General features: G+C 45.0%; 1 protein-coding gene across 7 annotated transcripts in view; it reads left to right on the top strand.

Annotated features, from left to right (window-relative positions):
- Positions 1 to 24,615, top strand: part of Zcchc2 (zinc finger CCHC-type containing 2) — a 45,976-nt gene that overhangs the window by 10,238 nt on the left and 11,123 nt on the right. For 2 of the 7 annotated variants that reach the window (XM_051203887.1, XM_051203885.1), the window contains exons 2-9: positions 1,528 to 1,639; positions 4,902 to 4,978; positions 6,897 to 6,968; positions 11,846 to 11,958; positions 16,055 to 16,149; positions 18,199 to 18,282; positions 19,675 to 19,732; positions 23,410 to 23,542. In XM_051203887.1, coding sequence (XP_051059844.1) covers positions 1,528 to 1,639; positions 4,902 to 4,978; positions 6,897 to 6,968; positions 11,846 to 11,958; positions 16,055 to 16,149; positions 18,199 to 18,282; positions 19,675 to 19,732; positions 23,410 to 23,542 — 744 coding nt within the window. Of the gene's footprint in view, positions 1 to 1,527; positions 1,640 to 4,901; positions 4,979 to 6,896; positions 6,969 to 11,845; positions 11,959 to 16,054; positions 16,150 to 18,198; positions 18,283 to 19,674; positions 19,733 to 23,406; positions 23,543 to 24,615 lie in introns of all 7 variants that reach the window. The other 5 variants (XM_051203886.1, XM_051203883.1, XM_051203888.1 and 2 more) reach the window with 4 other exon arrangements.

Here is a 24,615-nt window from a genome sequence, read left to right as displayed (position 1 = left end):
CCTGTTAGCTAGAAGGGGATCTCACTGTGGTTTGGATTTGCATCTCTTTGTAGAAATGTTATTGTTGCATACTTTTCATTTGTTTATATTTGGAAGTATATAGTTTTTAAACCAATGTAGAAAAACTACAAGAAAGGGAGTGAGGGCAAGGAGATGGTTCGGCGGTTGAGAGTACATACTGTGCCTGCAGAGGACCTGAGCCAGTGGTAATTCCAGCTCTAGACACTCACACCTTTGGCCTCCCCAGGCCCTGTTCTCATGTGCACATGCCCATCCACACAGACATGCAACTAACAATGAAGTCGTGGGGAATAAAAAGGGAAAGCAGTGATTGAAGCGGCAAGCTCTTCTGGGTAGTAGCTGTTTGAGTTGCGAAGATTGGAACACTTCTTTCTGCTTTTGTTTGTTTCTGATGGAACCTCGGACCTTGCACATGCTAAGCTGGTGCCCTGCCGCTGGGCCATTTCAACTTCACTGTGCTGCTGTTGAGTTTTTAATTAGCAAAATCTCTGGCAAATGCTGGCTGTAAGAAAGATTGTATGGTCTGAGTTAGGGTGAATATGAGTTTATGGTTAGACACTGGTAATATTGCAAGTTGGTAAAGACTGTAGGCCAAATGTCTCAGCTGTTGGCACTGGAGATCTGTGCTGTCCTGATGACATGGTGCCTTGTGTTTCTACAAGGCACATGTAAAGGTGTTTAGGGTAGTTTATTCACATAAGACACGCTGTCAGCTGGAATTACACTCATTGTCAGACCAGTCTGGAGCATAGCAGCAGGATGACATCCTTACCTGAGATCTGTGGGAGGTTTGAGGGCCTTGATTCGTGCAATTTCTCTGCACGATGAAAAAAGTCGGTGTGTTATTTACTGTGTTCGGCTCTTGAAACTAGTGACCTTGATAGGAGTAGGAGTTGAGGCTCTAGGTGTGATAGAGAAATGGCAGGCCTATAGCACGGCTTTAATTCTGCAGAGCTGTAAGCTTGGAGAGCTTTTTATTACGGACACACACCCATAGTTCACTAGCCATGGGCCAAGTAGAAGCAGGGTTAAGCTCCCAATAGTTTCTGAGTTGCTTGACTTTGATGGTAAACTATTCATACACAGTGTTTCTTAGAAAGATTTAATATGTGTTAATAATCCTGATAGTGTCACTAAAACCAGTCAGTAAATAAACTTTATGTAGTGATTAACTACAAAATACAAATGCACTTACCTTGGGAAATTAACGTAAGTGTACCATTCATTTTATATGTCCTTTTGATTCTGGTTTATGTGGAAACCACTGGCAACTCTGATTAGCAATTTGATTTTTGTGTGTTAAAGTAGCTGGGAAAGTATAAATACTTGAAAAGATTATTACTGTTAAATAAAAATAAGCGTTGATACTGCTACTTGTGACTAACACTTGTGTCTCTCTACCCTTAATGTTTAATCACTGATAAGTAGAACAATCAGTATTCATACTATAGAACTTGACTCAGAAATTTTCTGTGATATAGGCTAACACATCATCTTCTCTTCTAGAACGACTCTGCTTGTGGTGATTATATACAGAGTAATGAGACTGGCTTAGTAGAACAAGCCCAAATACCTCAAGACGGACTCACTGTGGCCCCTCACAGAGCTCAGCGAGAAGGTATGCTGTATTTGTTGTGAACTTAATGTAGGACGTTGTTTACACTGGTTAATTCAGGGTTTTGTTGTTGTTGGCTTTGCTGCTATTGAGGGAGGTGGGTAGGTGGTTGGTAGTTGAGACAGGGTCTCACATAGCCCAGCCTTAACTATGTAACTAAAGCTGGCCTTGAACTTCTGATACTTCTGCCTCCATCTCCCACATGCTAGAGTTACAGGCCAGTGCCACCAGGCTTGTGTTAGTTGGTGCTTGGGAGAGAACTCAGGGCCCACACATGCCAGGTAGGCACTCTTGTCAACTGAGCTGCATTGTAGCCCAATTCTGTTTAATTCTTGACTCTTCTTTTTAGAGAAATCCTAGTGGTCCTGGGCTTTTGCCCAAAAGCAATACTGCCAGTGTTCTAACTTGTGTGTTCTGGAGTCTCCTTGCTCTGCAGCTTGGATTGTCCTCTCAACATGTGCTGGCCTGTGTCACAGACAATTTTCTTTTTGGATGGCTCTTAAACCTCTGTGTGTTTCCGGAGGGCAAAGACTTTCCTAAAATACTTAGTATAGTGTTTTATCTATAGGACGTGGTCAGTGTCTATTAAAAAAAGACAGAAAAGTCAACTGTTTCTAATAAGAGAATGAAGGAATTGTTTAGAAATCCATTTTCCTTGCAGTTCTACAGAGGAGTGCAGTGCGCGGGAATGAAAGTGGATTATCATCTAAGAAGAAATGGGCTTGCATGCATGCTCACTTTTCTTTGCATTTTGCGAGCCTGTAAGCCCATACTGAGAGAGAGAAACAGAGTGGGCAGCCGTGTAGCTGCAGATGAGCCACCCTCAGTCACACCCCTGACTTTGTGTCACTGTGCCTCCTCTAGTCATAATCTTGTTGATGTGTGCTTTTCCTGGGTAGCGCTACGCCTGTTTAGTTATGAAGAAGTATTCGTCTCATTCCGCCTCTGTGGAAGGCAATCACAGCACTTCCCCAGCTGACCTTTAACCATGAACTTCTTCAGTCCAGCTCACTAAACACAGAGGAACCTGATGCAGAACTTGATTTAATGTTTTGTTTTCATAAAAAAAAAAAAAATTAGGGAAAAAAAAAGACTATTTCAAACGATAGAGTTAATTTTAAGGCGGTAATGTGTGTGGTTCTTCATTTCTAACTTAAAAATATGATGTGTAATGCATCTTCTCTGGTTTTGGTTTACGAGGGTTAAGACAGGTAACAGCAGGTATAATAACTTGAAATCCAGGATGAAGCTAAAGCTGTATTCCAGCAAGGAGCCGCAGCATGGCCTTTTTCTTCTTTTCTGTTAAACATTGACCACTAAGGGCTGGGCAGATAGATAGCTCGTTGATAAAGTGCTTTGCAAGCATGAGGACCTGGAAATTAGATCCTGAGCACCTGCGCAGAAAGCCAGGCACAGCGGCACACGTGCTTGTGGTCCTAGTGCAGGGAGACATGACCCGGAAGGTCCCTGCAGCTCACCGACCTGTCAGACACTGAATCAGTGAGCTCCGTTCAGTAAAGTGATGCTGAGAGAGAGAAAGAATATGAACACACACACACACACACACACACACACACACACATATATATATACACACACACAGAATATGAACACATACACAGAGAGAGAGAGAGAAATATGAACACACACACATATATATGTGTGTACACACACACAGAATATGAACACATACAGAGAGAGAGAATATGAATATGAATGGGAGACAGAGAAAGCCAAGAATGGAACCATGCATGCCTGTAGAGATTCTTGTCTTGTTTCTTGGTTTTTGAAACACATCATACTAAATGACCCAAACTGTCCTTGTTCACATGTGCATGCCTTTGCCTGTGCTGTTCTGGGATCAAACCCAGGACTTAGTGCATTCTGGACAGGCATTCTGCCAGTGCAGCTCCTTCCATATTCCCAAGCTGCTCTGTTTCTTAACACAGATTAGTTCAGTAAGGCTTCATTTTTTTCGTCCTTTAAGTGATTTAATATAGCAGTTATTGGAAACTCGGGTCCCCCTATCCCTGTCTGGTCATTCTAACATCAGACAGGTCTGAGAGTTACCATCTGGTATTGAGGATTTTTTTCCCCTCCCTTCACCCTCAGTATTTCTGAAGCACCAAGGAGAGGCTGGCCCCAAGCAGGCCATCAAATCAAACGTTTTGAAAGTTGAACAGAGTGCTGTTCCTGCCCTCTCCCTGCTTCTGAGTGTGTTTCCCTGCTGCATCACTACTGTGTTCTGTGCCTCGTGCTTGTTCATTGCTCACCTTCCATGGTGTTTAGCAGACCCAGTCTCACGCTGCTTTCGCCACGAAAACTTTGTTAAAGCAAAGTGACTCATCCTCTTTGTCATCATTCCCCTGACTCCATCCATCGGCGGTTCCTATCGTCACCCACCCCACACCCACTACATCCTTTCCCGACCTCTTCTCTCCCACCATCTTCAAGTCCGTTATTGCCAGCCTCTGATGTTGCAGCCTCACATCAAGGAAGTATTATCTCCCTGGCTTGCGCCCCAAGCACCTGTTGTCTTCAAGTCCTTGAGCTATTGTGTGTAGATTTTAGATTACTGAAGGAGCTGGAAAGTGAGGGGCTTGGGTGGGGGGTGTTGCATGTTTGTTGGGTTTGGGAATAGACTGCTTATTCTCATGTTCACTGTCACCTGTGTGCACTGTTCCATTCCTGTAGTAACTGCATATACGGCTCTTTCTCGGTGAAACATCAGGGCTCCTTATAGAGCTTGGTTTATACTACATTTCACCAGCAGATATGAAATTCCCTCTGGCCTCTGTGGGGACCAGGCATGCATGTGGTACACATACATCCATGCAGACAAAACACACAAAAACAAAACAAAAAACTAGATATTTTCTGACTTATTACTATCACATATAAATAACTGAACAAGCCGTACGTATTTTGTTGATCTGGAAGTGCTGTATTGTTATAATCTCAGTAAGAATTTTCATTATTATCCTTAGAGAAAAATCTTCAGTAAAATGTCTTTGGATATTTTGTTGTTCTTGTTGACTGTGTGACACTCTTGGGCATTCAGCATCTTAACATATGTAGGAAACACCCACCCATGGATGAGTGGCTTTTGCTGCGTATCTGGTTGTTTCATGAGTTAAGGCCAGTTGTGAAGGTTAAGTAAGTAGCTTAATTACTGGCATTTGTTAAGTTACAGGATTACTTCAGGTAACTGAATATGTGTGTAATCTCATAACACAGTCAGCATGTGTGTTTTTTTTTCTTTCAGCTGTACACATTGAGAAGATAATGTTGAAAGGCGTGCAGAGAAAAAGGGCTGACAAATATTGGGAGTACACTTTCAAAGTAAGCTATTCTCACCTCCAAAAGATACGTCGTTTGCCACAATAACTGACCTTTAGAAGAACTAACTTCTAGCAGGTTTACTACTTTAAAGACGAAAGACAGAGAGAGATGGTTTTTAAAAGCAAGAACCTTAGACTTGGGGAGACTGTTAAAGGTGCAAGATGTATCTTTAAAAAATAAATGCAAATATTTTCACAACTATTTGCCGCCCACCGACCTTCTCTGTCCTGGCATCACCGCCCTGCTTGCCTATTCCTCGTGGGGCTTTTCATCCCTGCTTTGTGGCTTTGCCTTCTTGTTGGCTGTGAATCCCAGGGTCCGGTCGGATTCTGTTAGTCCCAGGGTAAGCCTTTCCTCCTGCTTCCCTCTGCTGCAGCTTCCCTGTGGAGCCTTGAGAGGTTGGGTCACATGCACTCTGAAGCTCCGTGGGCTGAAGCCAGGGTTCTCTGCAGCCTCACTCCATTTCTTCCCGCTGCCCCTCTTCTCACCGCGGGTGGAACGTTCTCTCCTTCCTCTGCAGACTGCTGCCACTGAAGCTCCCACCAGTCCTTGAGTAGATCAGCTCACAGAAGCACTCATCTTCACCCCCTGCCATCCTTCGGTGTCTGCCTTGCTAGTGCATTTGCTGGATGAATTTTAAAATCTTAACTTCTACTTTGAAGGAAGACAATCCTTGACTTTGTGGTTTCCGTTTCCAGTTTCCACACCTCACTTTTGGCACATCTGGCTCTCTGCCCTTGAAACTCTGCATGCTGGTTTCTCCTTTAGTTGTTGGGTGCACAGCTTGTCTGTAAGACCTTTCTCCTTGCCCTGAACCAAAGCAGCTAACATCTGGCTCAAGTGCCCCCTCTCTAGAGAGCCGCCTTAATACCTACGGGGCTGGTCTTGTTTCAGGCCCAAGTCCCCCATCTCTGAAGTAATGGTGACTGATAGAAACTCTTAGGTGTCCCTTGGTTTTGTGTTACTCTAGCGTGAGACTGAACTCATTTAAGAAATGTACTAATGTGGTTTAATAAGGATCGGGAAAAACAGGCTGAAGAGATGTTTATTCAGGGAGAAGTAAATCACAACAGACAGATGAACACCAGCAGGTTCCTCGTCCCAAGGATGCCTCCAGATGCTCTCTGTCCCTGTCCTGCGGTAGAGTGCTCTGGGACCCCTTCCCTAGACCTAGTTCCCCAGGTCACATCCGCCCCTGTCCCCACCCCCCAATGGGTGTGGCCAGTGCCACAGGTGCAAAGTGAATATCTCACTATAATGTACCAACCAACAAACAGGGCTGCTAGATGGAATTCTGTAAGCATTATCTAATTGTGACATATAATAGGTAAGAGTTAGATATTAACACATCTCAAGTAGTAATTAAGGTCCACAGAATTCTTAAGTGTCCAGGAGCCAGCACAGCCGGGTCCAGTCCTGGATCCTGTGTTCACTGTGGGTCACACTTAGTTCATTTTCTCCATCTGAAAATAGATGTAATCAGATTTGCTGTAACATTTGCAGTCAGAAGATAAATGTCCCTCAACTGTAAAATGGTATTGCCAAAGAGGGGCAGTGACCTTTTCTCTTGGAATACATCAGGGGACGGGATTTTATCATTTGGCTCTACCCTGTCATAGTATTATCTTTGTACTTAACCAAAGAAGCAAGATAGTTCTGAAAAATTAGTTCCTGAAAATACTAAAATAGAGTTATGTTTTAACACTGTTTTTTTTTTTTTAAAGTACAATTTAAAAGGATTGGAAAGCTTTTTTGAGTAGATTATCAATGTACAACTAAACACATTTATAGAAACTATGATAATGCTAATTGCTAATCTTAAAATTTAAGTAAGGCCTTTTGTTTTACACATGGCTTTTTCCCCAGCCAGTTCCTGCCTAAGCAATAACCATACAATATGTGTGTTTTCTTAAATCAGGTAAATTGGTCTGACCTTTCTGTCACAACAGTAACAAAAACCCACCAAGAACTACAGGAATTCCTACTGAAGGTAAAATTATAGATTTTGTTGTTAAGATTTGTATATGATATAACGATTCCTAAAGCTTTAGTGAGAAAGGAATCAGCAAGAAAATGAAAACACACATAGGTTGACTCCAGGCTGAAAGAATGTGAGTTGTAGAAATGTTACGTTGTGTATCTCTTACAGATGTTGCCAGCATATATGGTCCCCATGCTTAGCTCCCTCTAGAGATGTCTCTTACTAGGGCTCTTCCCCCAGGCAGTGCGCTGGCTTATTCCCTATGGTACCTACCACTGTGATGGGCTTTTCTTAAGTCTTGCCCCTTTTCTTCCTGGAGTGCATTCTTCTCCCACCGCATACACAACAATGAGAAGATGTGGAATCCTCTCTTGCAGGCTTGTTTTGTGCACAGCCTTACCTGTTTCTTTGAATAAAGTTTTCTGGTTTGATTTAGTGGAAACATGAAAGAAATAGTAAAAGGGAGAACTGGTCTATGTGATCACTAAATTACTATTGCTCAGTAAGCAAATATTTTACAGTTTTTTGTTAACAGGGAGATAGAGCTGAAGAATTCAGAAATGGGAAATGTCCTAACTCGGTTACCAAGTTTTGTATGATGGTGTCATTACTGAACTGACAGCACCTGACACTTGAGGATTTTGCTGGGTTTCACACATGTGTCTTCTGTGAGGTTTCCCTGAGCTCTGAGGACAGGGATTAGATGGAGCTGTGTCTGACTGTGGGTATGGTTCCCCATCTGCTTCAGGAGGAAGTTTCTCTGATGATTACTATACAAGGCACTCATCTAGGAGTGCAGCAGAATACCCTTAGAAGTCATTTCACCGGTATTTGGTTTTTGGTTTTGTTTGACCCGTAGTACTTAGTTTTACATAGGTTTCTGGGTTTTCCCAGTTAAGGGCTGAGAACCTGTGCCTGTATGTAAAGACAGGTGGGCTTCATTCATTTCTGGTCATCAGGGCCTGTGTCCCTCTCATAACCGATCAGTCTTACAGTTTGGTGGGAAAGAAGACAGTGACAGGAGGGTGGGTATTCTGAGCACCGGCCTCTTCGGCCGGAAGGGACAATCAAAAGGGCATGGGGAATGAGAGCCAGGCAGCATCGCAGCAGGGAAAGTGGCCTCTGGTGGCTTCTGATGAGTAAGCCAAGGGGCTGGACCTGCCCTCTTCCCTTGCATGCATCTGTGAACCTCTTCTCTTGCCACTGGCTGTCTTGTGTCTTGCTAGGATACATCCATCCAGGTTTAATGTAAGTTAAACAAGCAGTTATGAGCAGTCACGGGCTGCATTTGGCAACAACAGGGTGCTTTTGTTCTCTGCTTTGTTCTGGTTTCTTCTTCAGCAGGCACAATTCCAGTGCTGGAGTGAGCTCCATGGGACACAGAGCCCGGCTGCTTGACGCCCACTTGTGTGTTTGGTTGCCACCTATTTGTGTGTCTTCCTGCGGTTCAGGGAGCAGCATGGACCCCTGTGCCGGGCCTTGGCCTGTCTTACAGCAGTCTCCTTCCTTCTGTGTCTCCCTAAGCTTCGGCAGCGGTGTGTCTTGACAGATCATTCTTCTGTCACATCCCAACAGCAAAACCCCAAATGTCTAACTCATCTTCAGGGTGGTGATAATTAATCCCTCTGCTTAGCCCGCATTGGACTAAAGCGCATCTCTTAAATGTGTGAGCACCACTCTTACCTGGGATAATGCTCACTTTGTTTCTAGAAACCTTTTGTCAGATATGCTTCAAGTTCCTGCTCCCATCTTTACCGCTGTGTGTAGAAGCGGGGAGCAGAGCCCACCCTCCTCTCTGAGCACCTGTAGTGACAGTGAATGGGCGTGGTTTCTGCTGAGCTGCGTGACAGTTTCCAGAAACCTGGGGGGAGGAGGGGTGCTGAGTGCTGACTTCAGAAGAACAGCAGCTTCTGGCCTCCGGTCCTGACCCTTCCAGTTTCGTTTTTCATGTTCCACAGCAGCTCTGAGTTTTCATTTCCTTTTACTGTCGTATCCACAGTTTTTGAGTACAGAGGAGGAGTTTGGATGCTTGCTAACTCCTTGAGTGAGTGAGATGCACTGCACGTTGTAGGGAGGTTTTATAAATGACTACAGGAACAGCTGTGGATATGTGACCTTCCTCAAGGACAAACTGCAGTCCTTTGTAGAGAGTATACTTCAGAGCCTCGGTGTCTTCACACCAGGGCAGAGCACTCTGCTAGCTGTGCACAGCAGTTTCCAGATTGAGAGCAGTCATGTCTGCTCAGGAAGAGAAACTTCTCCAGGGCATCTGGAGTCTACTTTAGGAACCCCTGGACTGAAGAATAGGATTGGCAAGGCGTAATTGGATCAACCGTACCATGTGGCTCAGAAACCAAGCCGGAACCCTGTGGTTGGGCCTACAGTGCTTTGGGGCTTGGTGCCCAAGCTGGGACTCACTCCTCCAGATGCTGACAGGTGGCAACCTGGCTCTCAATTCACTGTCTTGACATCACTGTTGGGGCTATTGAAGCTTGGCAGCAGGGGGTCAGTAGGAAAGACACATTAGGCATTTATAGCAGTGTAAGTTGATTGGCCCCTTTTCAGAATAAAGGACTTCAATGAGGGCCTGCCTCATGGTGCCCTACTTCATGAAGTGTAAGGGAAGAGGTACAGGCTTTCATTTACATGGAGATGAGACTGATCAACTAAGGTTATGTTCATCACATGTCGTGATGAGCTAGTTCCAGCAAAGCTTTGAACATTTGCAGGCTGCTGATACACAGGAGAGGATGGCTGACCATACAAAGACTTGGCAGTTAACAAAAGGCGCTGACAAATATAACCCATTAGTGGCGTGACGTCAGTGATGGTGTCGAGGAAAGTTGTCATCCAGGCTAGCTCCAACGCCACACAGCACAGGATTAAGATGGTTAAAAGTAAGGACACTTATCCCATGTGTGCTCCGGGAACCTTTCAGGGGTCTCCTTGAGGTGCAGGCTGCAGATTCCCTAATGTAAATCAACAATTTATTCTTGCTAACTTTGTTAACGAGAAAAATTAAAGATAACTGCACACTAGGCTTTGGCATTTTGTGTCTAGATCCAAAGCCTTTCATTATTCTGAGATTGTGCAGAGACCAACGCAGGACTGCTAGGTTTGTTACAACGAAGATGCAAAGAGGAGAAAAAATCCAACATAGAATACAAACGGCGTTCTTTAAAGCTTTATTTTTAGCAAATAAACTTCCCTTCCAACTGAGTGGGCCCTGGGGGAGAAAGACAAAAACAACATGAAGATAAAGTAGCTTACATACTGAAGGCTGCATGTCCACACTCAACGCAGTCATGCTAGCATTGCCGCTGACTTGGTGGCACTCTGCATGGAGCCCTCAGCTGTGAGAGCAACTGTCCGTGGCTTAGAAATTGGCGTTGACTTCTTAGTCAGTGTACTGGGGAAATAGCTTACTTGTTCATGTGTTTGTCACTTAAGCAAGAACACCCACGTAAAAGCTGAGTTTAGTTAACCATGTCTGTGGCCCCAGTATTGTTGTGTTGAGGGACAGGTGGCCAGCCAGTCTAGCTAATCGGTGAACTCTGGGTTCAGTGAGAGAGACCCTGTCCCAAAAGGTGAGGCGGGAAGCGATAGTGAAAGACACCTGGTGTCACCTTCTGGCTTCCTCCACGGGTATATGCACTTGCATGCATACATACATGTGTACGTGCATACATACTTACATGCATACATGTTTATGCATATACATGTACACAGGTGTATTAAATAAAGAAGTTTTTTTAAAAATTACTGTTTAAGATTAGTCATAAATACCTACGGTCAAAAATCTGTATTAGTATGCTTAATGTCAAAGTATCCATTTTGAAATTAATAGTGTTTATTTGGAAAATGTGATGATTCAGAATTTGTTTCTTCAGGCTGGTAGTTGGAGGACATGACTTCCATAGTAGGGTGTGGATGCCATTGCTTTTGTGATTTCCCCAGATTGATGAGCAGACATGGTCCAACCATGCCACGCCTTAGTCACTGTGCCCAACCTCAGTCGTGGACTTTTAAGCCTGTGGCTCTTACAGTTACTCTTAGTTCAGAAGTTAATCACAGAAGTCAAAAATGAATTCTTGAAAAACTTAGTTAGTTTTGGAACTTATTTTTTAGGAATATTTTAAGTTAAATAATGTGATAAGAGTTTGGTTTCATTAAAATTTTTTTCTTGGCCAAATGATACTCTCTTAGAGATTCTAGCACATTGTTTATAGGACACAACCATCATGTTGAAGAACACTCGAGGAGTGTGTTTTGTTTTGTGTTTTTATAATTGTGAGTCGTGCAGTGTCTGGTACGTGCAGAGGTCAGAGGACAGCTTCGAAGAGTTGCTTCTCCCGTCCACTTTACCTAGGTTCTGGGAACTGAACTCAAGCCTTGAGCAGCACATACTCCCACCTGATGAGCCATCGCCAGCTCTGATGGGTGTTTTTGGTGAAAACAAAATTGCAAGAATTTGACCCAGGTTTCATAAGTTTGTTCTTTATTTCGAATATAGCATTTAATTGTCCAACATTGTGATAACTATAGAGGCAGAGGTAACAACACTTTTTAGAATAGTGTTCCAGGATAAGTGCTAGCTGTACTGTGAGAATGCTCAGTTTATCTTGAAGCTCTGTAAGGATGGCAGCTGGAAGGGGAGAGTTGCCTGGGATGTGAGGTTCGCATGCCATACACTGAAGGTGTGGTGAACACTTGGGTTTCCCATACACTAGGCAAGCCCCAGGAGATCTGCTTCCTGTGCCCCTTCAGCCTGGTCCCTGGAAAGAATGCTTGAGGCTGGCTAATGAGGAGAAGGCATTTCTTTTATTTATATATTCATATGTTGGAGTGAAGAACTCATCATTGGATATTGTGTTTTTCTCTTGTAGCTTCCTAAGGAATTGTCTTCTGAGACCTTTGACAAGGCCATCTTAAGAGCCCTGAATCAGGGTTCTTTAAAAAAGGAAGAGCGGCGGCACCCTGACCTGGAGCCCATCCTCAGGTAATAGCCACAGGTGCTTAGGACGGGCTGTTGAGGGAGACCAGAGCCCCTTCCTCTGCATAGGCCTGGGCTCACAGCAGAAGGTAGCAACCCTGTTTGTCCCTGTTGGTTCTTTTAACCTGAAAGTCTCGTGCGTTAACCCTCTTATGTGTTTGTTGTTTTTCCTTGTCTGGTAGCTAGGCTTGGGAGAGACTGAGCAGTGTAGGGGTGGAAGGTAGAGACCTTCCTCAGCACATGCTCACTGACCTTTGCCCTCCTGGTGCCCTCGTGAAGTTGTTGCACCATTGGAAATGTATGTGTTGCTCAGATGAAGGTTAAAAATGGTCTCTTTTGTATTTAAACCCTACCAGTGTTCACCCCCAGAGCAGAGCCGTGCCTCAGGGGTTGGGGGCCATCATGACAGTGGATGATACAGGGTCCTCCACTTCCCCAACAAATGTAAGAGTGTGGGCATAAACACGTTAGCCTGCTTTGTGATGGGGATTTGAAGGGTGTCTTAGATTATCACTCACAAGGGTTTTGTAGGAAGGGAGAGATTGAAGGATCAAGTGTTAGAGAGGAGAGGGGAGTTAAACCCAGTCGGCAGGGTGTGGTGAGCCCACACCTTTAATCCCAGAACTAGTTCTCACGGGTCTCTAAATTGGAGGCCAGCCTCCTCTGCTTAGAGAATTGGAGGCCAGCCAGAGCGCCATAGTTAGACCCTGTCTTTAAAACAAAAACAAATCTATCATGTGCACAAGCTAAGAGAAGAACTGAGTGAAAGACACTGAGAAGCTGCACAGGAGCAGAGCCTACCTGAAGGTCAAGTCAGTCAAGTCAGTGCGTTTATAATGCCATCAGTTCCCCTGTGGTCTCCAAGTAAAGAAAGTGGATGGCTGCATTTATCCTGAACGGGGCTTTCCCTGGTAGAACACTAGGACGGTAGCTCAGTTTGGGAAAAGTGAGGGTTCACATTTGTAGTGAGATAGCCACCCCTCCCGCACCTGTTGCATTGAGCACCCACACCTGTCCCCAAGCCCCAATGGGCCCGGTCAGTGCAACAGGTACGGGCGGGGTGGGTGCCTCGCTACACAGATTTAAGCTGGATTGGGAAGAGTGGAGTGAGTCTGGTCATGTAGAACATGCAGTGCTGAGAATCATAGGAGTGTTCCAGGCCGTAAAGCACAGGAATCACATGGGTTAGAGCCTGGTCATGGCGGTTATCAGCCCCTCCAAGATGCCAAGGAAGCAATTGCTCTTTGACTGGAAACTTAGTTATTAAAAGACTAAGTAAAAGCATGACCGTGTGGCTCAGGGTCAGGCCCCTGTGGTTTGCCTTCCTAAGGGCAACTGTGCCCCAGAGTGTTCTTAGAGGCAGTGTGGCTGGGGGGGGGCGGGGGCTAACGTTGCTTGCTCCCCAGTAGAGACAGGCGAAAATCTGGAATGGGACCTATTTCCATTGAATCACAAAATCCAAAGTGTGACTGGGACAAAAGTGAGTGGGGTGAGATGGGTCCCAGAATCTTTAGCAAGCGGTTCATGAATATTCATGAATTAGGGTGGGAGAGACACTGAACCTGACCGTGGAAGGTGGATCTAAAGGTGAATTAATGGATCTAAACTGGGTGAACCGGGCGGGGTGATGGGCAGAATGGCAATGAAGGGCTTTACAGGCACATGAGCGCAACCGAAGAAAGCTGCAGCCTTGAGTTTAATAACTAGTTTGTGAAGTCTCCGATGACACAGTGGACAGGGTTAGTGAAAAGGCTAGGACGGGAGCAGAGAGCATTCTGGGTAAGAACAGCTGGATAAAGGTACCAAATCATTGGATTCTTGAGTGCCTGTGTGCTCAGACTTCAGAGGGCTTGTATACTTTCTGGAGCCTTGAGAAAGTGGGGTGGCAGAGGATTCTGATGCAGCAAGCTCGGGAGATGCTAATGGCTCACAGAGAGCCACTGTAGCTGACATAGTACTGAGAACTACATCTGGCTGAGCCAGAGGGCTAGGGTGTATCTAGCAGCATGAGCCTAGGGAATGAGCATGGAGCAGCCGGATGACAGACAGCCTCTGGCGTGTGAATGTAGCAGACAGGCTGTGACCCGTAGGAGGACCTGTCTGTGTCCCTGTCTGTCCGCCGCAGCACGTGCTGTGGCGCTAACCACACCATCTGTCTAGCTAGGAGTGGACGCAAGCCCCACTGTTGGGCTTCTCGCTGGAGAGAGCTGCAGCTCCATTGCTGCCTCAGAGCGTGGTGCTTGGTGTACAGTGGCCATCTTCGGGTCCTGTGGTCTCACGATAAATCTATCAGCTGCTCAGTAAAGACCATGAAGAAAGTCAGGAAAGGAAGAGAAAGATCCCCCTTGCCCAGATAGTATTTGTTGACATTTTAAGTTTTTTTCTTTGCCTGTAATTACAATCTGCGGTCTAGTTACCTCTCAAAGTTAGTCCTTTAAAATATCTTTGTCTTGTTTTGTGACAGTCACACATTCTCATCCTGGCTGGCCTGAAACTTACGGTGTAGAGCGGCGCAGCGCCAGACCCTAGCATTGCCCCTGCCCCTGCTTCTCAAGGGTTGAGATTATGGGTTGCACCAACACCTTTGAACCATTTTGCGTGGCTATTCAGTCTGTCCCATCTGCTTGGTAGCCCAGTGCCTGTACCTTAAACGGTCCCAGATTTGTGGTTAATGGCTAAGGAGAGATTGCTTGAAATTGCCTTGCTTTCTCCTTTGAGTCCACTTTTTTAAGAACTGGCTGGTTTAGTAGACGGGTAGTTGTCTTGTGGCTTAGGTTTGCTCTTTCTGTCTTCTATAAGGTTGGTTTATGAAATCATTAATTTTTACCTATTTATTGGTATAGACTTTCTTAGCTCTTTGAATGCAATATGAATTAGCAATGGCAGTTTGTCGTGTCTTACTTAGCCATGGTGCTTAAAATGAAATTTCAGATGCTAGGTGTCAGTCTTTGTTCCTGTGTCCTCTGTGTCTTAAGGTGGGAAGATAATTTCCAGGTTGTTGGTTAACTGTCAGGGATAGCTCAGTAGCCATGTAGGAAAAGGACATTTGGAGTGTCCCGCTGTTTCTTACTTCATAGTTAGATAAGCTGGATGTGGGTGGTATGCACCTATAGTCCTCAGCACTGGGACCCTGAGACAGGAAGATTACTTGAGCTCAGGAGTTAGGATAAGCACAGGCAACATGAGACCCCCATCTCCAAAATGGAACTTAGAATATTACTTTTTTTAAATTCTAAAATAAAACAAGCAAGGGGGGGCTTAGGCCTAGCAATGTGGACCTGCAGTCACCCAGGCTAGGCTAGCATGGGCGACTCTGACTCTGACGGAGATCCTATCTCCAAATAAGAATTAGGAAAAATAAGTAAAAAGAGGGCGGGGGCAGCTAGGTTGGCAGGTTCTTCCCTAACTGAGGGCTGCAGGTCTGTTCCCAGCACCCCTGCAGGGCCCTTTAGTTTTCTACGGTGAGTTATTCCTGGTGCGGTGCAGACCAAACCCTCCCAGTGCTGTGGTGGTAACCTGTCACTGTGCTCCCTGCTTTCCAGAACCCCTAACACCACAAGTTCACAGACTCCTCAAAATGTGAGGCCCCTCGATAGAACAGCCACATTATACATGCGTGAGGAGGGGAACTTTTGCAGGTCTTTTTCTGACTAGAAAGGCAGCTTTTAGACCTTCTAAGCAAACAACTGAAGAAACTTTTTTGGGGTTGGGGGTGAGGGGGCGCTGGTTGAAACTGCGCCGTGAAAAATAGATGTTTAGTAGATTCTTGCAAATGGGTTTCGTTAGTTTCCTTGCTCCAGGGTAAGTACACCAGAAAATAATGCTTTCTTTTAGGAAAGGTTTGGCTTACACCTCTGCCCCCTCCCCCGTGACACACACACGCGCTCACACACACACACACACACACACACACACACACACACACACACACGCTCTCTCTCTCACACACACACACACACACACACACACACACACACACACGCCCCTGCCCCGCCCCGGCTCCTCCCCCGTGCTTGAATGCCCCAGTGGCTTACATTGACTTTGATCAGAGTGGAGACTGGGTGTGCACACTGGCAGTTAATGCAGCTCTTCTCTCACACAGGCAGCTATTTTCAACTTCATCCCAGGCTTTTCTTCAGAGTCAGAAAGTTCGCAGCTTCTTCCGGTCACTGTCCTCGGAGTCTCAGCACACTGTCAGTAAGTGCCCCGTTGCTGCTTGGGAATCTGGGACGTGTTTGTGTTTCGGTTTTTTATAGGGTTTGTTGGTTGCCTGCTTTTCGTGTCTTAGCGTGCCACCTTGTTCAAAGTTATGGAATAGAAACATGCAGTTAAGAAATATTTGGCCTCTTTAGTGAACTTTATACCCTGCGGGGGCCACAGAACCAAGCAGATTGGCTTACTTAGCTGTTGGCTGCTCTGGGGCAGGGTGTGCCGTGTCACTTCCTGGAGTGCTGACTTGTATAGTCCCTTAGCCTTTTGACCGTGGACGACTACTTACAAAACACCGCTGTGTCCCTAATCTCAGGAGTATTCTGGGGATACATTTTATTTGCTAATTCTCTGATAAAAACCTTTATCAGAAGCTTGGTAAGAAATGAGGTGTTAATGAAAGACCTTGAGCTCCCGTGGGCCCCTTGTCTGTGGCTCAGCTCTTCCCTGTGCCTGTGGCTTATGTTCTGGTGTCTCTGGCCATCGCTGTCATTGCTGTTCCATGAAGACTGAAACATCACCTCGTGGGAGTTTTCCCAGGAAGTCTTGCTTCTCTGTGCTTTCCTGCCTGAGTGTTCATCAGTCCTGTCTTGTGTTTAGTTTTCTACCAATTCTCCTTAGCCTGGCTTTAATCAGATATGTTGCCCATAATGCTGCTACGTTCCATAGATACTTTCCACTCACTTTAGATGGCCAGTATTTTCAGGAACATTGTTTCTTTGGATCTTTCCTCTTGTTTTCAGTTGTCATTTTTATATACCTAAAGGAGAAAGAAAATACATGCCTCCTCAATTTGAGATATGAAAAAAAGGAGATGAGAAGTATGATTAACTATTCAACGTGTATTAGCATTCCAAGTTTCGCTAACTGCTGGAGTGTCACATGTGGTGGCCATGTGCATGCCTTAAATGTTTAGAACCCTGCTAGCTGTTGGGATCAGAAGCTTAGTTCTGTGACTCGTTGACTGGAATAAGATGGACAACAGTGTGTCTCCTTGACTAAATTTCTGTCTGAATAATGATAGTGCTTTTTCAAGTCATGGTTATTCTAGAGCTCTGTAGACTCAACAGTCAACCCTTCTTCCCAAGTCAAAGTGTTAGATTTTTGTTTTTTTAATAGTATCTACCAGCAGCACCTGGTTCATTCTAAAAAGGCGTTGGAACAAAGTTAAGCTTCTAGCACAGATTATCACCCTGCCCAGGAAAGCTACGCACTTGGGAAGTATATATATACATAAGGCTGTCTCTTGAGGGCTTGGCGAGGTTTTAAATTCATAAGCAATGCTAAGGAGCCTGGCAGATTTTATCTGAAGATTGAACATGTAAATTGTGTTGAATGTACACATCTTGGAGTGTGGGGAAACTTGTCAGCAGTCTATACATGTGTGAGTTGTTTCACTGAAGAATATCATAGTGTTGTCAGGGTTCATTTGCACACTTAATGAAAAAACTACCTTTTGTTACCCTGGGACAGAGGACAGTGTCCCATATGCCAATAGTAACCGTAAAACTCTTAAGTGTGGCTCAAGGCTCCTTGTCCGGGATACACTGCTGTGACTATGGGTCCTGTGGGTCAGCGCTGACCCACAGTCATCGCTCCATAAGGGAAGAGATTTGGGGTTTTATAGCAGTGCAGTATTGCCACAGTGTTGGTACAGGGTTTAAAGAGTACCAGTGTAAAACACACTTGCCACAGTGTTGGTCCGGGGTTTAAAGAGTAACAGTGTAAAGCACACTGAAGTTTAGGCAGTGGACAGCAGAAGCACACTCTCCCTGTGGTCCTGTGCTGAGCAAGCATCCTGGGGCTGAGAGGTGTGGGATGACTTGTTCAGCCAACTGGTGCCTGAGGGAGCAGCTTGCTCAGACTGCAGCCAAATACTCCTGTGCATTCTTGAAGCCCTACCTTGGAGAAAGGTTCTTTAACCAGTAACCTTTCACTCTCCTCTTGTTGGGGCAGAGGGATAATCATTATACTTATTTTCTTTATCTCACCATTACAATTTTCCCAGAGTTAGTAGTATTGAATTATTTCCTGCAGATAACTTACAGTCCTCTCTGAAGACTTCTAAGATATTAGAACACTTAAAAGAAGACAGCTCAGAAGCTTCAAGTCAAGAAGAAGGTAATTGTAGACTCACTAGACTAAGTCTGCATACCCTGACCACAGTCAGAACAGAGTAAGGAGAGCCCAGTTACAGACAGGGGCATTGGGTACGTCAGATGGCACTACAGTAGAGGGCAAAGTCGAGGTTGCCCACTCCATGGTGGTGGCACGGTTGTCTTTCTGTATGAAGTATATGTTAACCAGACCCCATCATATGTCATGCACAACACTCAAGGGATACAGCTGTTGGCAAAATGTAGTTTTATGTATAAACCCAGGGAAAGAAGGTTGTGTTTACTAAAGCAGATTGTGGCTGTACTTTTGAGTAATCTAAGCATGAACCTAATGTATGACCAAGGAGCCCAGGTACTTGTAGAAGACAGTCCACAGGCGAGGTACTAAGAGAGAGACTAATTGCTCACAGTAGAAGGATCCTCCTCCAGAAATCAGTGACAAAGTTGCCCTAGGAATTTTATGGGTGACGCCGCCCCCAAGCCCATGAGCATCCAGCTTCGCGGGTAATTGAGATGGTGTCCCAAGTGCACGTTCTTCGAGCCTGACGCCACACGCTGTGGCAGCGAGAGTGCAGGCATTATGGATGAGATGTAAATTGCCAACATGTTTGCACAGTCTGGCACAATGCAGTGACGCTGGAGAGGACGGCTGCTGCCGCTGACGGTGCGTCTGTGAAACTTGCCCATGAGCTGGCTGCAGCGTGGTATGGAGCCACAGGTGCCAGAGTGTTTCAGCTCAATATCGATGGCTCTGCTGGGCAGGGTTAGAAGGGTGCTTGTGGCATACTCAACCCTCCCTCCACAGCCCTGTCTGAGTCTATGAACGTCCATACACATGCAAGTAGTTAAAATGGAACTTTCCCTGGAGTGCCCCAGCAGCTTAGATAGTAGTTAGACCTCTTTAGAGGGGAGGAGTGGAGTGAAGAGAGGCCCTTACTTAGCCTTACCTCATACATTTTTTTTTTAAAGCAACTGGAATGTGGTCTGGTACATGGATGGGCATATATGTTTCCGACAGACTTGTAAAAATGTGGACATCCTTTTTTAAAAGGGAAATAAAGAGTTTTACCTAAAGCAAAATTCAGTTTGAAGTTAACACACTCATTAAATTTGCATAATATTGAGCAAGATTGGTATGCACATTTGAGGTAGTGTTAGGTAATTGGAGGTGTGGTAAAGAATCTTCTGTAAAACTGGATATGGTAGTGCCCTGGAGTTCTAGCACCCAGGAGGGTGAGGCAGGGGTTGGACTCAGGTCAGACTGTACTGTTAGTGGACCCTGTGTCAAGAGGTCAGCATAAACTCGCAGTCCTGGGTAGGGGACCATCAGGTTTGAGCTGGTTCAGTCTGTACAGCATGTAGTGCCCTGAATTAATTGTGTTTTCTTCTGCCCTAGATGTGTTACAGCACACCATAATCCACAAGAAACATGCTGGGAAGAGTCCGGCTGTGAGGTGGGCATCTGACTTCTACAGCAAACGCCTTTGTGCTCCTTGGAGCCACTACCATTTAGTTCGGCTTCTTGTGTACTTACCGTTGTCTGTGACTTTTTCTTTTTTTAGTTGTCTTGTCTGATGTTCTGTTTTGTGTCCCTCCTTGCTGCCTTTTGGAGGAAGATCCCCTCTGTAGCAGCTCCGTTTTCTTATTCTGGTGGTTACCCCAAACATTTCACCTCATCAAGTCTAATGTAAATTTCTGCTTGCGGTGTGTCTCAAATCACCTGAGGAACTTGGAGCTCCTCTTTTTGCTCCTCTCGCCCCTCAGCATCCACCTGGGATGGTTTTCCTTTTAACCTGATGGGTACCGTATATGGTAATGCAGTTAGCTTTCGTGGTGTGTGTGTGTGCACACGCACGCACGCGTACATTTGGTATTACTAGACATTGGACATACATACTGACAAATGCTAGGCAAGGCCTCTACCACTGAGCTACACTTAACCCTGATCACAGTTTAAGTTTTTATCTGAAGGAAAAAGGAGTAGTTTGCCTTCATTTTTTAAAGTTTGTTAAATTTTTGCATTCATTTCACAAATTGACCACAGTTTCACCTCCCTCCTGTCCTCCTGTTCCTTTCCCTACCTCCCCACCCGCTCCTCCATCTCCACCTCCATCTCCATGGAGAAAGGAGTCAACAAAGCAGTTGCCTGTATTTATAGGAGCCTTTTTACGTGCTAGCTTGGCAGTTGTTTTCAGTTAGCTCTTTGACTGTATACCTGACCGTCTGCTGTGGGTCGTATAGTTTTCACCTATTGTGAACCCCATCAGCCACCTTTGTCTCAGGCAGCGCACATAAAATCATTATGTGATTTCTACTTCACATGGCAACAGTACTCCTCCCCTCACTCAAGTGCCACAAGGCTCCCTGATTTCTGAACCTGGGCCCTTGCTGATTGTGTGGGCGCCTGCTTCCTCTTTTTATAGGCGGTCTTGGAGCTCCTTTGCATATGGCAGGCAGCTGCTTCTCCTCTCTGAGATCCTGTCCTGAGCTGTCCCTTCAGAACAGGCTTCTCCTCTCTGAGATCCCGTCCTGAGCCGTCCCTTTAGAACAGGCTTCTCCTCTGAGATCCCGTCCTGAGCCGTCCCTTTAGAACAGGCTTCTCCTCTCTGAGATCCCGTCCTGGGCTGTCCCTTTAGAACAGGCTTCTCCTCTCTGAGATCCCGTCCTGAGCCGTCCCTTTAGAACAGGCTTCTCCTCTGAGATCCCGTCCTGAGCCGTCCCTTTAGAACAGTCTCTGCTGTTCTTTTGGTAGTTGTTCCTCCTGGTGCTTTGGGGTTTGCTCAGCTGTCTTGATGGACTTTGTAGCTGTTTCTGTATTGATTCTGCTTCTAGACTATAACATTATTTCTTTTGATTTTCCAAAATTCCTAGCTTATGCCTTAAGACATTCCTTGTGTTCTGTTCTGAGCCATCTAGTAAGAGGCGCTGAAGTCCTTATGAGCTGGGCTGTTCATACATCCTGCTTGTCTTTGACATTGCTGTGTTAAATTGTTTTTCTTCTCCCTTATATTTTCTTCTCTCGGTTCTCCTCCTCCTCAGCTTCCGTCCACTGAATCACTCTCCTCCTCTTCCTCCTCCTCCTCTTCCTCCTCCTCCTCTCCCTCCTCCTCCTCAACTTCCGTCCACTGGATTACTCTCCTCCTCTTCTTCCTTCTCTTCCTCCTCCTCCTCTCCCTCCTCCTCAGCTTCCGTCCACTGAATCACACCATTTTGCATTTGAAGATTTTCATTTCATTCTTCTAGCAACTATATATTTTTTTGAAGTCTTTAAGGTCAAGTTTACTTGTATAAATGATTTAACTGCTCATTCTGTCCCTTAAAACCAAAATTAGGGAGGTTCAAAGCCTTATTTTTGCCTTGTAGGAAGTCTGTCTCTCTTTTCTGGGTTTTTATACACGCACTCATGCACGCACGTACGCACGCACATGGGCTCTCAGCCCTCACCTCTGCTCATGAGTTCAGTTTAGGAATTGTCCTGCCTTCTGAGATCAAAGTTTTTCTCTAGATTACCTCAACTTCTTTTTTTTTTTTTCAATAAATTTTATTTAAATTACAATCTGATTTTACATATCAATCCAAATTCCCTCTCCCTCTCATCCTCCCATGTCCCCCACCAGCCACCCCCATACACTCCCCAGGAAGAGTGAGGCCATCCATGAAGGATCATCAAAGTCTGTCAAGTCATTTGGGGCACGGCCTCATGTCCTCCCTCTTGTCTCTAGGCTAAGAAGTCCATTCATACACTAGGGCGATGTGCCACATTTTCTTTATCCATTCTTCAGTTGAGGGGCATCTAGGTTGCTTCCAGGTTCTGGCTATTACAAATAGTGCTGCTATGAATGTAGTTGAACAGATGTCCTTGTTGCATGATTGTGCATCCTTTAGGTATATGCCTAAGAGTGGAATTGCTGATCTTGAGATAGACTGATTCTCATTTTCCTGAGGAACCACCAAACTGATTTCCGAAGTGGCTGTCTGAGTTTGCACTCACACCAGCAGTGGAGGAGTGTTCCCCCTTCTCCACATTCTCTCCAGCATAAATTGTTTTTGATGTTTTATGTTTTAGCCATTCTGACAGGAGCAAGATGGTATCTCAGAGTTATTCTGATTTGCATTGCCCTGATAGCTAAGGATGTTGAGCTTTAAGTCTTTCAGCCATTTCAGATTCCTCTATTGAGAATTCTGTTTAGTTCTGTACCCCACTTTTTAATTGGATTATTTGGTATCTTGTGACTAGCTTCTTGAGTTCTCTGTATATTTTGGAAATCAGCCCTCTGTCAGATGTGAGGTTGGTGAAGATCATTCTCCATTCTGTGGGCTGCCGTTTTATCTTGTTGACTGTGTCTTTTGCCTACAGAAGCTTCTCAGTTTCAGGAGGTCCCATTTATTGATTGTCAATCTTAGTATCTGTGCTACTCTTGAAGATGCTTTCTTTTTTCCATTGTATAGTTTTAGCTTCTTTCTCACAAAACGGGTGTTCATAGGTGTGTGGGTTAAAATCAGGGTCTTCAATTTGACTCCATTGGTCTACGTGTCTGATTTTGTGCCAATACCAGGCTGTTTTCAGGACTATAGCTCTATAGTAGAGCTTGAAGTCAGGGATGGGGATGCCTCCGGAAGTTCCTTTATTGTGCAGGGTTGTTTTGGCTATCCTCGGTTTTTTGTTTTTCCATATAAAGTTGAGTATTGTCCTTTCAGTCTGTGAAGAATTGTGCAGTGACTATATTTTTAAGTGTTCAACCCCTACAGTGTATCCCCAGAAACTTCATTGTCTTGGTGCTTTGGCCCGTGCTGTGGTCTGTATTTGGAGGGTTCCCAGTCACTCTGTATTGGTCCTTCATGACTGTTCATTCAGTTCTCTGCAGTTCTTACCTCATCCAGGCTGTGCAGTGTCTCTGAGGTGACTGCAGTGGAGCAGGGACACCTCAGCCACACAGACACTGACACCAAGTTAGATACTCACTTCTTAGAATACACGTGTTTCATGCCGATGTGCTCATCGCTAGACACTCCAAGAGCAGAAGCTGAGGGATTAGAGAAAGGGTTCCTGCAGCTTCTTCATTGCGGTGGTGGGACAGGTGATGTTGTGGGACACACTTGACACTGTCATATGCTTTCTTTTCACTAGCAGTATTGGGACAAGCTGTTCTCCGTTGGATGGGCTTACCGTGCAGTATGCAGAACAGAATGGAATTGTGGATTGGAGGAACCAAGGCTGTGCCACCATCCAGCACCCAGATCACTGTGTGACCTCTGTTGACCAAGTATGTGTCAGGTTGGCTTTGGCACCATTTGGTTAAAGTGTGTCCACTCTGTGTTTCCTAAGAAATGAGCACTGTAAGGGACATTTCAGTGTGAGGCTTTAACCTTACATGTGTTTCCTCTGGGGTCTGAAAGGGTGTGATTGTGTAAGACTAATGCAGTTTAGTAAGGTACATGAAGCCTTTAGTTCTAGGGGTTCATTAAATTGTTCCAATTTACTGTTATTATTTTGGTCTCAAAAGGATTATCCACCTGTCAGATCACTATCTTGACATGAAGATAGGAATTTTCAAACTAATCTCTCCTTATAAATGTTTAAGCAGGTTCACCCACTTTCTTGCATGTAATAAATGAATGCTTGCTTTCTATGAACAGCCATGAGGAGAGGAGAATGCTGGTGATGCATTTAGTATAATATACACCACCGGGTTGCCAATATATTCTTTCTGGAAGATTGATATGTGCAGTCTATTACATTTCTGACCAATACACAGATCCACATCTTTTTTTTAATGGACAAAAGCATATTTTGAGAAATTGTGAATTGCCACTGTCATAATTAATGGTCTTCTTGTTAAAGCCATCTCGGTTTTCCATAACCAATACCAATCCCTTGGTCATAACCTGTTTTGGACAGTAGTCTTCCTAGTCCATAGAAGTAGTGCCCAGTGCTCAGCAGAGTACCTGGAAACCCTGTATCTTCCTATTCATAAACTTTACAAGTGGGCCCAGTGCAAGTTAACAACAGTCACTACTATTGTAAAGTACATTGTAACAGTGTAGTGTCATAATTTGTGTGTTTGTATTCATGTGCTTAGCTGCTTTCAGGAAAGTAGTGAATAGTAGTTCTGTTAGGCAAGGGATGTATGTGAGGTTTCACCATGCCGTACTCAGAACAGGAACTTAAAACAGGGCATATTCACTTCTGGAAGTATCCATAAGTATCCATTAGCATGCTTTTGAATGGTTGATCCTGGACAGTCAAAGTGCAATCGAGGAGACCTGCTGTCAGATGAAGGGAATCAGATCTGTTGTAAAAAACGGTTTTCTCAGATTAATATGAGTCTTTGTCATA

Source organism: Phodopus roborovskii, unplaced genomic scaffold, assembly GCF_943737965.1.
Source record: "Phodopus roborovskii unplaced genomic scaffold, PHOROB, whole genome shotgun sequence".
Lineage (NCBI taxonomy): Eukaryota > Metazoa > Chordata > Mammalia > Rodentia > Cricetidae > Phodopus > Phodopus roborovskii.
The sequence above is the reverse complement of the archived record's forward strand: the minus strand, read 5'-3'. Positions and strand labels throughout refer to the sequence as shown.